Here is a 13214-nt window from a genome sequence, read left to right as displayed (position 1 = left end):
AAAAATGAAGGAACAGGACAATAGGGAGATGAAAAAAAGACAGGAAGTAAAAAGGAAAAAGAGCAAGAGTGTTTTTGGACTGTAAAGTAAAAGAGTGAAAAGAGAGAAGAAATGACAGAAGTGCTACAAAATGATCCAATAAGCATAAACACTGACAAACACATTGGTCACAAGGCTACAATCAGGGAACAGCAAAGAAGCATACATATCCTCACAAGTTATTCCATGTTGACTTGTGTTTTAAAATGTTCCTGTAAGGTTAGGATTCTTAATGACCCATAACAGCAGAAATGAGCAAAAAATATAGTAAATTTAATGGTCTGAAATCCTGAAAATTTACATCAGGAATGCACACAAAGTATGCCTGTCTGACACAATGTTGTTTTTTGAATATGTAAGTTTCTGTGAAGGTTAAATATTCAGAATTAAGACCACAATTTGATGTGGTATAAATGGTCAATCTATTGCATCTCAATAAGTAGGGATAAGATGTTCAAATTGGCTGCTGCCTCAAATATTTTAAATATAAAACCTTCAGGTTGGTGTTTTCTGTCAAATTTGACTGCAGAAAGCAATAATTACATTGAAATAAACACTTTTTCCCCAAATGTCATTTGCTTAAGAGTAGCGACTTGTGATTTGCCATGTTTTTATTTCAAGACACTGAGTGTATTATATTGTGGAACATTATTTATGGCAGCACATTTCCCTTATAACATTTTTTGCTGTCGATCTTATTTTGTATTTAAATGGCAGGAGGAGGATGAAAAGAGGCTTCATCTGTGAAGAGGAGGGAAATAAGTGTAAAATAACACATGACTCACTGAATATCAATATGGCTTGGACCATTAATGAGAATCTGTCTGAGGATCTGATAGTATCGACAACGAGAGAGGAAGAAAAGATGTGAGATGGAGAGATTGAAAGAGGAGTGCAAGAAAGGGAGACCAGAAAGATGACAAGAAGGCCTGAAAATAAAATGTGAAGAAGGAAAGTGAGACGAGAGAAAAATGAAGAATCACAAAAGATACAACAAAAGAAGTAAAAGACAGGAAAGTACCAAAAGAGGTGATAGAAAAACAGAGATGGAAAAGACACAAAGGTGATGCTAGATTGAAGAAGGAATGGAAGAGACAGAACAAGAGAAAGCCAGAAAAAAATGAACATGAGAAGAAATTATCGGAAATTATTAAAGTTGAGAAATTTAAAAACATATTGAAAAAAAGGAAAGAAAGGAAGAAGGGGCAGTAGAAATTATATAATAGTGGCCTATATGAGGAGCCCATAAACCGTTTACTGGCACACTTACTGTCATTGTTTTGCAGTAAGATAGCCAGGATTTCACTGCAGTACAGCTTATTAGCATCAAATGGCATCTTTGCCTGAGAGGGAAAGAGACAGAATATCACATTTCAACCACAAGTCATCTCAAGAAATTCTGTTCTTCTGAGTCCGGATTGTTAGAAAACCAAAACAGCACTATAAAATCTGAATTTTTAATTGTAAGCAGAGATTCTTAATAATATAATTTAGATCAAAGTGATATGCATAAACTTCTTTCAACTTCCTGATCTGCTGGTTTAACAGCTTATCTAAAATGGGTTCTATTTCATCCTTTCTGACCGCCAGAGGGCGGTGCTGTAAGCACTGAATGTTCCCTTCGCCCATGCGCAGTTCGAGTATTTATACCAACAAAGTCACGTGTGACCCTGGATGACCCCCGGAGGTGATATATTCCGGCGTCATCCAAGGCTCTTTTCCTCTTTTCTTCTCGCGCGCGGTTCGCATGGTGGCCGATTGCTTTGCGGGTGGGACGCTGTGTCGGGTTTTTTCTTTGAAATAATAAAAAACAAAAAAAAAAAAAAGGGGGAGACATACAGTCAACACTCTCAGCTGCTACTGGTGACGGCAGCGTTCGCGCTCCCCGCTCCCAGTTTCTGGCACTTGGATTACTCCCCTGGGCGGCGGTTGCAGTGTCAGGGGCGTATCAGCCCTTTGGTACTGGGGCAAAGCCTCTCAGCATGGAGGGGGCTCACTGCTGTGTGAACTGTGGTGCCAGGCTTCAGCCGGACGATGGGCACGACCTCTGCCCGGCCTGCCTCGGCCCTGATCACCTGAGGGAAGGGTTGTCTGACAACCCGTGCATGAACTGCAGCTACTTGCCTCGGGCACAGAGGGTAGCCAGGTTGGCACTGCTGACACCGGGGGATGAGGGTGACCTCCCCCCCTCAGGACGAGTGGCGCTAGGGCCCCCTCGGCGGTCAAGGCGCCTGGCGGAGCCCGCGGTGACAACGGCCCCCCCTAGGAAGAGGGCAAGGATCGGACGTGGGCTTTCCTCGAGAGTTGACAGGCTGTCAGCAGAATTAGCGGAGATAAGATCTGCGTTCTTGACTCAACACGCAGACCCTCCAGCAGCGGCGGCAGTGCCACCCTCTCCGCCTGGGCCCAGTTGGGCCCCGGAGGAAGATGTCCTCTCATTGGCTGCCTCAGCTTCCCAGTTTACGGATGATGCTGAGGAAGGGCCCTCTCAGGCTTCAGGCCCGAGTTCGGTATCCTCTGGTCACAGCTCGGCGAGTACCACAGGGGACACTTCAATGCAAGACCTCATGCGCATGGCGCTGGGGTGCTTGAATATAGAGATCCCACAGCAGGTGGACCCGAACCCCCAGAGTGCCTTCTTCAGGCGTGGGCGGCCTCCTACGGCCTTTGTTGTTCCCCCTTCCAGAGAATATCTGGAGGAGCTACATACCTGCTGGCGGGACCCAAGAGCCAGGTCTCGGCTTTCAGCAGATGGTCGAGTCCTAGCATCCATGCACAATGCAGCAGAGGCTGGCTTGGCACACATGCCAGCGGTAGAGCCAGCGGTGGCCTCCCTCATTGTGACACCTGAGGAGGCCCTGCGCCCCACTGTCCGGTGCCCGCGGCCCCAATGCCGGGTCACGGACGACCTGGTGACAAGGGCCTATGATGCTGGTGCGCGTGCTGGCCGTCTGGGAAACTCACTAGCGCACCTGATGTTTGCCTTATCGGCCTCCTTGCCGGACACCACAGATGCGGCTTCCGCTACGGCATTCAGCGATGCGGCATTGCAGACTTTTGCCCTCTTAACCCGTGAGCTGGGTAGGATGATGTCGTTTCTTGTCCAGACTCGGCGTCAGATATGGCTGGCACAGTCAGCTCTGACTGAGCAGTGTCGCAATGTCCTCCGGAGTGTCCCTGTGGAACCGGGACACTTGTTTGGGTCAGCTGCATCGGCAGCGCTGGAGCGCACCATTCAGGCTCGGGAGACCAGACAGCAGTTGTCGAGCCTCAGTAGACCCATGGCGCCCCCACCCACATTCAGAATTCGGGCAGCAGCTCCGAGGACCCGGCTGCCGCGTAGGACCCACCATGCTACTGGTCCTTACCAGCATCAGCGGGCGCTGAGGGTGGGCAGGGGCTTTCGGGAGCAAGCCCGTCCTGAGCCAGAACAGCCTTGGGCCCAGCGTCCTCCCCGTCGCCCAAACAGCACCTCAACTGTTGGGCTGCCCTCACGTCGGACCCATGGGTGGTTGCCACCTTGACTCATGGGTACAAGTTGCAGTTCCGACGCCGGCCCCCCGTTTCGAACTGGGTCAAAATGACCATCATCGGAGACCCGGCAAAAGCCCTGGCATTGGACCAGGAGCTCTCTGCCCTCCTCGCCAAAGGGGCGATCGAGGCAGTAGACCCTCTGTCACAGCCCAGAGGATTCTATTCCCCATATTTTCTCATTCCGAAAAGGACGGGCGGGTTCCGCCCGATTCTAGACTTAAGACGGCTCAACAGGTATCTGAAAGTTTTGCCGTTTCATATGCTGACAGTGACAGAGGTGTTGCAGACCGTCACCAGCAAGGACTGGTTCACCTCTATAGACCTCAGGGACGCTTACTTCCACGTCCCCATCTCACCACTGCACAGGAGGTTTCTCCGCTTCGCATACCGGGGACACCCCGGAACACCCGGTGTGTGAAAGCGGCTCTTGCTCCCTTGCAAGCCTGGGGGATCAGGCTGTTACCATACCTGGACGATTGGCTGGTCTGTGCCAAATCCCAGGCTCAGGCCACTCGGGACACGGCTCGTCTGTTGTCCCACGTGGCCAGGTTAGGCTTCCGGGTCGATCCGGACAAGAGCTGTCTGATCCCCTCTCAGTCGGTGACCTTCATCGGGATGTCCCTGGACACAGTCTCCATGATGGCTCGCCCAACCCCGACTCGGGTGGGCGACATTCTTCGCCTGCGAGCGGTGCATCGAGCCCTCGAGTACTTTTTGCCATGCCTACGGGGAAAACACGTGCTTATTCGGTCGGACAATACCTCGACCGTCTATCACGTCAATCATCAAGGGGGGACCAGGTCGGCGCAGCTTCTGAAGGCGTCCTGGGACCTTTTGGTGTGGGCCGCACCACGCCTGGCCAGCCTGCGGGCAATATACCTACCAGGAGAGAGGAACCAGCTCGCAGGCTACCTCTCTTGGCAGGTGCTCCCTCCAGGGGAGTGGAGTCTCCACCCGGAGGTGGTACACAACATCTGGGACCTCTACGGCAGGGCGGAGGTGGATCTGTTTGCCTCGCAGGAGTCGACGCACTGTCCCCTCTGGTTTTCCTTGATGGGGCCGACAGGCCCCCTGGGCCAGGATGCTCTAGCCCATCCCTGGCCCCGGGGCCTTTTGTATGCCTTCCCGCCGCTATCCCTTGTGGTTCCAACACTCCACAGGGTTCTTCGGGAGGGTCACAGACTGTTATTGGTGGCCCCCTTCTGGCCAGCACGGCCATGGTTCCCACTGCTGTGCGAGCTCTGTCGCGGCAGGCCATGGTGCCTTCCGCACAGGGCAGACCTTCTGTCCCAGCTGGGAGGGAGGATCTGGCATCCCAATCCTCGACGTCTCCAGCTGTGGGTTTGGCCGCTGCAGGGTCCGAACTGCAGCGGACAGTTCTCTCGGACCCTGTCTGGCAGACCATCCTGAACGCCAGGGCACTGTCCACTCGCCAGCAGTATGAGAACAGGTGGAAGCTGTTCGCACAGTGGTGTGTTGAGCGTGCGGAGGATCCGGTATCTTGCCCAGTGGCCACAATCCTGGATTTCCTTCAATCCCTCCTGGAGAGGGGCAGTTCCCCCTCTACCCTGAAAGTTTATGTGGCTGCAATATCATGTCACCATGTTTGGGCGGGCCACAATACGGTGGGACGTCACGCACTGGTATCTCTTTTTCTGAAGGGCGCCCGGCGCTTGTGCCCTCCGACACGCCCACGTGCACCGGCATGGGACCTGCCGCTGGTACTGGAGGCCATGTGCACGCCTCCTTTCGAGCCATTGTTACAGGCGGAACTGAAGTGGGTATCTTGTAAAACTGCATTTTTGCTGGTCATTACCTCTGCAAAACGCGTCAGCGAGCTGCATGCCCTATCTGTCAGTGATACATGCCTGAGATGGAGTCCAGACGGGTCTGGCGTTACGCTGTGGCCAAACACAGCCTTCCTTCCAAAGGTGCTGTCTGGTTCGCACCGCAATCAACCCATACGGCTTGCGCGGTTTGACCCCCCACCGGAATCAGGTGGGGACAGGCTGAGATTACTGTGCCCGGTACGTGCACTGCGGGCATACATGGCAGCTACAGCGGCGATACGAACAGCTGACCAGCTGTTCCTGTGCTATGGGGGACCTAAGAGGGGTCGCGCTCTCTCTAAGCAGCGCCTCTCCCACTGGATTGTCGAGGTCATCTCGCATGCCTACACGGCAGACAATCGCACCCTGCCGCAGAGCGTGACAGCCCACTCCACTAGAGGTGTCGCAACATCATGGGCAGCCTTGAGAGGAGTACCCTTGGCCGATATATGTGCTGCGGCTTCATGGACATCACCCAACACATTTTCCAGGTTCTATAGGCTGAATGTTGTCACTCCTCAGCCACTAGATGTGGTCCTCCGGACGGAGGCCTGGGGGCCCTCTCCGTGAGAGGGATGCTCAGGATTCTTCGTGACTTCGCTGGTATAAGTCATTCAGTGCTTACAGCACCGCCCTCTGGCGGTCAGAAAGGATGAAATAGAACGAAAGTTACGCATGTAACTGCGGTTCTATGAATCCTGAATGACCGCCAGAGCTCTCTTGTCCCTCAGAATCCTCGCGTTCTCGCGAGAAGAATCTGTAGGAAAAGAGCCTTGGATGACGCCGGAATATATCACCTCCGGGGGTCATCCAGGGTCACACGTGACTTTGTTGGTATAAATACTCGAACTGCGCATGCGCGAAGGGAACATTCAGTGCTTACAGCACCGCCCTCTGGCGGTCATTCAGGATTCATAGAACCGCAGTTACATGCGTAACTTTCGTTTTATTTAACGTGTATTTAAGACTACTTCAGGTGCAACCAAAATGTGTGGGCATTTCCAAACACATCTACACTCACATATTATTTAATAACCACCGAAATCCGAAATGATTGGGTAGATGCAGCTGTCCTACAATAATGTCAACCATAAAAACATATTTAGCCTAATACTTAGCATTAAAATCTGTTTTCTAACAAGTGAAAAAAATTAAGTGAAAGCTATTTCATTTTCATTGTAAATCACCCCAATTTTTAAAATGTAAAATCATCATCTACTTCTTGCCATTTCATTGATTTTACAGCCAAAGAAGTGCAGCTGAAAATTAGCCAGCTAGATAACCATAAACCATTTAAAGAAATGTTGATTATAGTGCTTATAAATTTGTCAATAGTATTGACAAATAATGTCTAGTTTTATCCAAAACATAGAAATATTAAGTTTAGTTCAATGCTCCATAATTTCACATATTTGAAAAGCTTACACCAGCTTACATTACTATCAAACTAATGATTTAAATGCAAGCCAAAGGTTGTTGAATAACTTTCCACGGACCAACTAATGTAACAACTGATTAATTATTGCCTAAAAAATGAACTTTATGCAATCCCCTGCTACATTCTTACCTTGATTCTCTTGAGTAACCACTGCATGAGTCCCTGCTGGGCTGCCTCGGTGCACAGGCCTGGCCTGAACTCTGCCATATTTTCTATGATAGCTGAAGAAGAAATGCAATATCAAAAGCAAGTCACTAAAAACCTTTTCCAAAGTCCAGACATACAACTTTCAGTTCCTGGACATTACTTCTGATAAAGTTAAAGTTCCTGGAGCTTTTGTTGGAAAAACACAGTAAGCATCTTTCTCACCCATGACACTCTTGACTCAAATATTGATGTTAAGTATAGGAGTGTTTTTTTGAATAATTAAGCCAACAATTTATCAAGAGGGGTGAAATGACAGGTTAAAGTATGAAGCAAAAGCAGATTACACAAAAGAAGACTAACCTTTCAGGTCTACATTACATAGTTTTTAATCAAAAGCTAATATCAAAGCCATCTATCCATCACAGTTTAACATATACGAAACGTATGCAAACACACTTTGAAGGAAAAGAACTATGAAATACAGTTATCTTTTTATAGCAGATTTTTCTGGGTTCTGTCCAGGCTCCTTCTAATGTTATCACTGCAAAGCTGTCTCTGCCACATGATATCTCTATCAGAGCAGACTGCAGCAGAAGGGGACAGAGAGAGAGAAAGATTGTGGGGTAGTGATGAAAAGGAGAGAGGAGAGGGAAATGAAGGGGAAGAGGGGAGGAGAGGAAATGCAGAAGGGAGGGCAAGAGGTAGCCAAAATATGAGGGGTGGGAATCCAAATGAATGAGTGACTTGATGGAATAAAGAAATGTAGCAAGACCATGAAAAACTGTGAAAGAGGTAGGGGAGAATATAAAAGAAATAAGACAAAAGAAACACAAAAGAGTAGCATCTGGAGAGAAGGGCTGTAGATGATAGAGAAATGTTGAGAGAAAGAAACGAAGAGATGGAGAGGACGGGTGCTGCGGGAAAGAGAGGAAGGGCCTTTATCGTTGATTCAAACACAGCAGACAGACAGCATCCTGGAGGACAGCGGGCTCAGAGAAGAGAGCAGCCAAGGCAGACAAAAGGCTTATTCAAGCCTGGAGAGCTCCCTTGATAACATACACACAAACAGACAAACCTGAATAGAGGATGCAGAGGCGCTGCTACCTCGCTATAACCCACACTAACACACAGAGTCAAACACACACACACCTAAACAGCCCTCCTGACACTCGGCCTCAATCTGGCAACAAAGAAAAAAAATCATCTCAGTAGACTCATTCAACACAAAAGAGCTGAGAGGCAGAAAAGTCTGATTCATATGAGGTTAAATACAGAGACCATGACTTCTCAAACTATCTGCTGGCCCATGCCCTTCCCTAAACCTTGAGTCTACATTTAATGCTGTCAAAGCTATGCTGCAAACAGTGATTATGACTCTATAACTTGCATACAAAAGCATTTGAAAAGTTCACTGCCAAAACGTTTAAATGAGACACTGACAGCTTCCTTTGACTGTCACTGGAAAAAGTCTGGGACACCAGGCAGCAGAGGGACACACTTTGAAAGCTTAAAGAATCCAAATTAAACTGTCTACATCTCTGTGCAATGTCAAACTCAAGTCTGCAAGGACTCCCTGTCACTGTACAGCCCAAAGATCCACTGCTGGCTCATACACACCTTAAAAGCACCTCCCCCTGGAAGAGTACGTTGATCTATGAGATTAACTGACTATTAAGAATGTAACAGATCTGATATTTTTATCCAAACCTGCTTTTTTAAATAATGTGCATTAGAGGACTGTAAAGATGTGTGAAATTTGCCTCAGATTTCAAAGGTATTTGTTGGTCCACTGTGTCCAATTATCTTGATCTTTTGCTGCTGACCACTATGCACACATCACTAAGATACTTATGTTATTTCCCACTGCTGAACAAGCAACAGTCTTTGCAAACAAAAGCAGTTCCATATTGCGCTTCTCATTCCTTGCACTTCTTTTATTGGCCAATTTAACTGGTCTGCACGTGTTTAAATGGCAAGTTTTCCACCATTTGATTGAAATGTACTTTGTGTACCTTGGAGAAGTGATAGTACAATCACTGCAATCTGTTCACATCCTATACGTATTTCATTTCATTCCAGCTGACAAAACCTATCCCCTATAGGCTTAATGGAGGGCATAACAAAACATTGGCAGTTTGGGAAAAAATGAAGCTAATATTTAGAGCTGAACTTACACTGTATAGAGTCCATTATAGTTTTACTACATCTCAGTTTAAACAACCAGCTTGATAATACTGGCACAAGGAAATAAAAATAGAAATACACATATGGTATGTGAGGTCCATTGGACATTCATTTATCAACATTTTAGTTAACGCTGATTTTGATGATGTTAATGTTCATGTTAGTGCACATATTCTTACCCAGTGTGTTATAAATGCCATCAGCCTCCTCTTTCACCTGTTCATCCAGTCGTTCTATATTCTGCACCAGCAAGGCCACCACTTGGCCCTCCAACTACAGACACAGAAGGATAAAGTCATAGTTCAGATACATTTTTACTGCATTAAGATAGAGGTCCATCAGAGAAGAAAGACTTCATTCTTCTTTACAGGCATTTTAAGACCTAAAACACTATTTTCTTTTCCTAAGAAATTTAAACTGCAATATGTAAAGTCACGCATCACGTGTGCTTTTATTTAAATTTAAAATGACATAACATTACACAACTAATGGGTATTATAATGTATGAATGCTAAGGTTGAATCAATTCTAGACCTACAGTGGGTACGGAAAGTATTCAGACCCCTTTAAATTTTTCACTCTTTGTGTCATTGCAGCCATTTGCCAAAATCAAAAAAGTTCATTTTATTTCTCATTAATGTACACTCAGCACCCCATCTTGACAGAAAAAAACAGAAATGTAGAAATTTTTGCAAATTTATTAAAAAAGAAAAACTGAACTATCACATGGTCATAAGTATTCAGACCCTGTGCTCAGTATTGAGTAGAAGCACCCTTTTGAGCTAGTACAGCCATGAGTCTTCTTGGGAATGATGCAACAAGTTTTTCACACCTGGATTTGGGGATCCTCTGCCATTCTTCCATGCTGATCCTCTCCAGTTCTGTCAGGTTGGATGGTGAACGTTGGTGGACAGCCATTTTCAGGTCTCTCCAGAGATGCTCAATTGGGTTTAGGTCAGGGCTCTGGCTGGGCCAGTCAAGAACGGTCACAGAGTTGTTCCGAAGCCACTCCTTTGTTATTTTAGCTGTGTGCTTAGGGTCATTGTCCTGTTGAAAGGTGAACCTTCGGCCCAGTCTGAGGTCCTGAGCACTCTGGAAGAGGTTTTCTTCCAGGATATCTCTGTACTTGGCCACATTCATCTTTCCTTCAATTGCAACCAATCGTCCTGTCCCTGCAGCTGAAAAACACCCCCCACAACATGATGCTCCCACCACCATGTTTCACTTTAGGGATTGTATTGGGCAGGGGATGAGCAGTGACTGGTTTTCTCCACACATACCGCTTACAATTAACGCCAAAAAGTTCAATCTTGGTCTCATCAGACCAGAGAATCTTATTTCTCATAGTCTGGGAGTCCTTCACGTGTTTTTTGGCAAACTCTATGCGGGCTTTCATATGTCTTGCACTGAGGAGAGGCTTCCGTAGGGCCACTCTGCCATAAAGCCCCAACTGGTGGAGGGCTGCAGTGATAGTTGACTTTGTGGAACTTTCTCCCATCTCCCTACTGCATCTCTGGAGCTCAGCCACAGTGATCTTTGGGTTCTTCTTTACCTCTCTCACCAAGGCTCTTCGCCCACGATTGCTCAGTTTGGCTGGACGGCCAGGTCTAGGAAGAGTTCTGGTGGGCCCAAACTTTTTCCATTTGAGGATTATGGAGGCCACTGTGCTCTTAGGAACCTTGAGTGCTGCAGAAATTCTTTTGTAACCTTGGCCAGATCTGTGCCTTGCCACAATTCTGTCTCTGAGCTCCTTGAGCAGTTCCTTCGACCTCATGATTCTCATTTGCTCTGACATGCACTGTGAGCTGTAAGGTCTTATATAGACAGGTGTGTGCCTTTCCTAATCAAGTCCAATCAGTTTAATTAAACACAGCTGGACTCCAATGAAGGAGCAGAACCATCTCAAGGAGGATCAGAAGAAATGGACAGCATGTGCGTTAAATATGAGTGTCACTGCAAAGGGTCTGAATACTTATGACCATGTGATATTTCAGTTTTTCTTTTTTAATAAATTTGCAAAAATTTCTACATTTCTGTTTTTTTCTGTCAAGATGGGGTGCTGAGTGTACATTAATGAGAAATAAAATGAACTTTTTTGATTTTGGCAAATGGCTGCAATGACACAAAGAGTGAAAAATTTAAAGGGGTCTGAATACTTTCCATACCCACTGTATTTTCCACAGCCAAAACCTGTTCATTTTTAACAGCACATCAAATTTTACAGCTTTTAACCACATTTGGTGTAAATCTGTCAGCTTAGTCATTACCATGACCCTGCAATATGATGCAATAACTAAGAAAAAAACTGACAGACTCATTTAAAAAAAAAAAAAAATGCAGAGAATCATAGAAAATGAAGATTCACTTTTAAGCCTCTATCCTGGCAGAAGAGTTTCAGCTTCTGTGTAAGCTTCTCTGAACATGTCCAAGCATTATCAGTCAAATCGAGACTGGAGACTGGGACACTGACTGGATAAAAGTACAATTATAGATGAAAGAAGATGGACAGTCGACAGAGATTTATGAGTCACCGGAGACCATCATGGATCATTTTGATTCATCTTATCAAGGATACCACCTGGCCTTCTGGCAACAAGGACAGAGAAGCTGGAGCCATTAAAGCAAATAGAAGAGACAAATGGATTCAACCAACCCTTGCTTCCCTAAAACCGTTTCCTTTGGAAGTTGTAGAGTGTGGTCTATGGGTCTTTCATTGCATGGTAAGTGAACTGCAAATGTATAATGTTTCCTCTCAGTGTCAAAAATCTTCCTGAGCTACTCTTGCCACTGCTGTCACATTTCACACATGCACGCACGCACCACTGTCAAGAGTCCTCTTGTTTTTGACAGATTGGCCACCAACCATATGAAGCCCAATGATGCTCTTCAGAATTACTCAGATATTTATTTTTTTTAGATAAGCAGTATTTCCACAAAATATACTTAAGTGGGAAATGATATTCAATTACAGATGTCAGACATTCTAGAGACAGGTAGTTTTCTTCTTATACTCAGTGATGTGCTTGTGGCAGTGGTGAGGGATTCAAAGGTCATTTTTGCAAAATGGCAAAGAGAACACTACATTACACCTCCTGCTTTCTGTGTTGTTCAGCCTAGATGTAGCATTTTTTCAACATCTGACACTATTGTCTTCCCCACTCAAATGTTATGCATATTATTGCCACAAAATCAGTGGCAAAACTGGCTGCATACTGGAGCCCCTATTTAGTTACTGGTTAGCAAGTGGTTATCAGTGGATTACTTGGATACCTACAGAAAACTTAAAATTGAATCTCAGGTAGATTCTGGAGCTGTAAGTAGCATGTTAATTCTATAAATTCTAAGCTGATTTTTGGACATTTATTAGTGTGGTACAAGATAATATTCTTAGGAAGAGTGGAAAATTACATTCATCATTGTAATGACTCATAACTGCATGAAAGCATATGATTTTTATAGCAGCAGTCCCTTTTACCTCATGCAGTATGTTTGTCTCATGTCTCTCTCTTCCCTCCGCTCTTCAACTTTCTCCTGAGATTCAATCTATGAAAAAAACGTCTTGTCTAAGTAATGAGTGGTCTTCTAAAAAGACAACACTTTATCAGCTCTAAAAACAATCTGCTTTGCCTTAAAAGAAGCCAAGCACACCACTTCCCTAGAGGAGCATGGGTTTGTGGTTACTGGTGGTTCAATAATTTGCAAGGCAACAAAGAAGTCATAATATTTCAATTCCACTGACTATATATCAATGTGTGTCAAGACAGTTAAATCTTTGCAATGTAAATGAAGTAGTCAGGCTGTTCAAAGACCCCTAAGCAAACAAAACAGGCGGGGTGTGAAAAAACTACCAATATCCCTGATACATGTTAGGCAGATGCAGTCTGGCACAAAACTTGGCACATTCAGGCCGACACATTCTTTGACAAAGTGTCACAGTGACAGCCGTGAAGGAGCAGATGTGCACACAGTTCTTTCCCCCATTATAGGTATATCAGCACGTTATTGTAGTTTGACCTTTGTCTGTGTCACATTAAATGTCAGCA

The 13214-nt window shown here is 45.9% G+C and overlaps 1 protein-coding gene across 1 annotated transcript in view; it reads right to left on the bottom strand.

Moving 5' to 3' along the window:
• The window catches only part of ctnnbl1 (catenin, beta like 1), a 47097-nt gene that overhangs the window by 27723 nt on the left and 6160 nt on the right, over positions 1-13214 (bottom strand). Inside the window, exons 6-8 of the mRNA XM_026333021.2 lie at positions 9351-9444; positions 6970-7061; positions 1310-1382 (exon numbers count right to left, since the gene is read on the bottom strand). Coding sequence (XP_026188806.1) covers positions 1310-1382; positions 6970-7061; positions 9351-9444 — 259 coding nt within the window. The remainder of the gene's footprint in view (positions 1-1309; positions 1383-6969; positions 7062-9350; positions 9445-13214) is intronic.

The sequence above is a fragment of the Mastacembelus armatus genome, chromosome 7 (assembly GCF_900324485.2).
Source record: "Mastacembelus armatus chromosome 7, fMasArm1.2, whole genome shotgun sequence".
NCBI classification, from domain to species: Eukaryota; Metazoa; Chordata; class Actinopteri; order Synbranchiformes; family Mastacembelidae; genus Mastacembelus; species Mastacembelus armatus.
The sequence above is the reverse complement of the archived record's forward strand: the minus strand, read 5'-3'. Positions and strand labels throughout refer to the sequence as shown.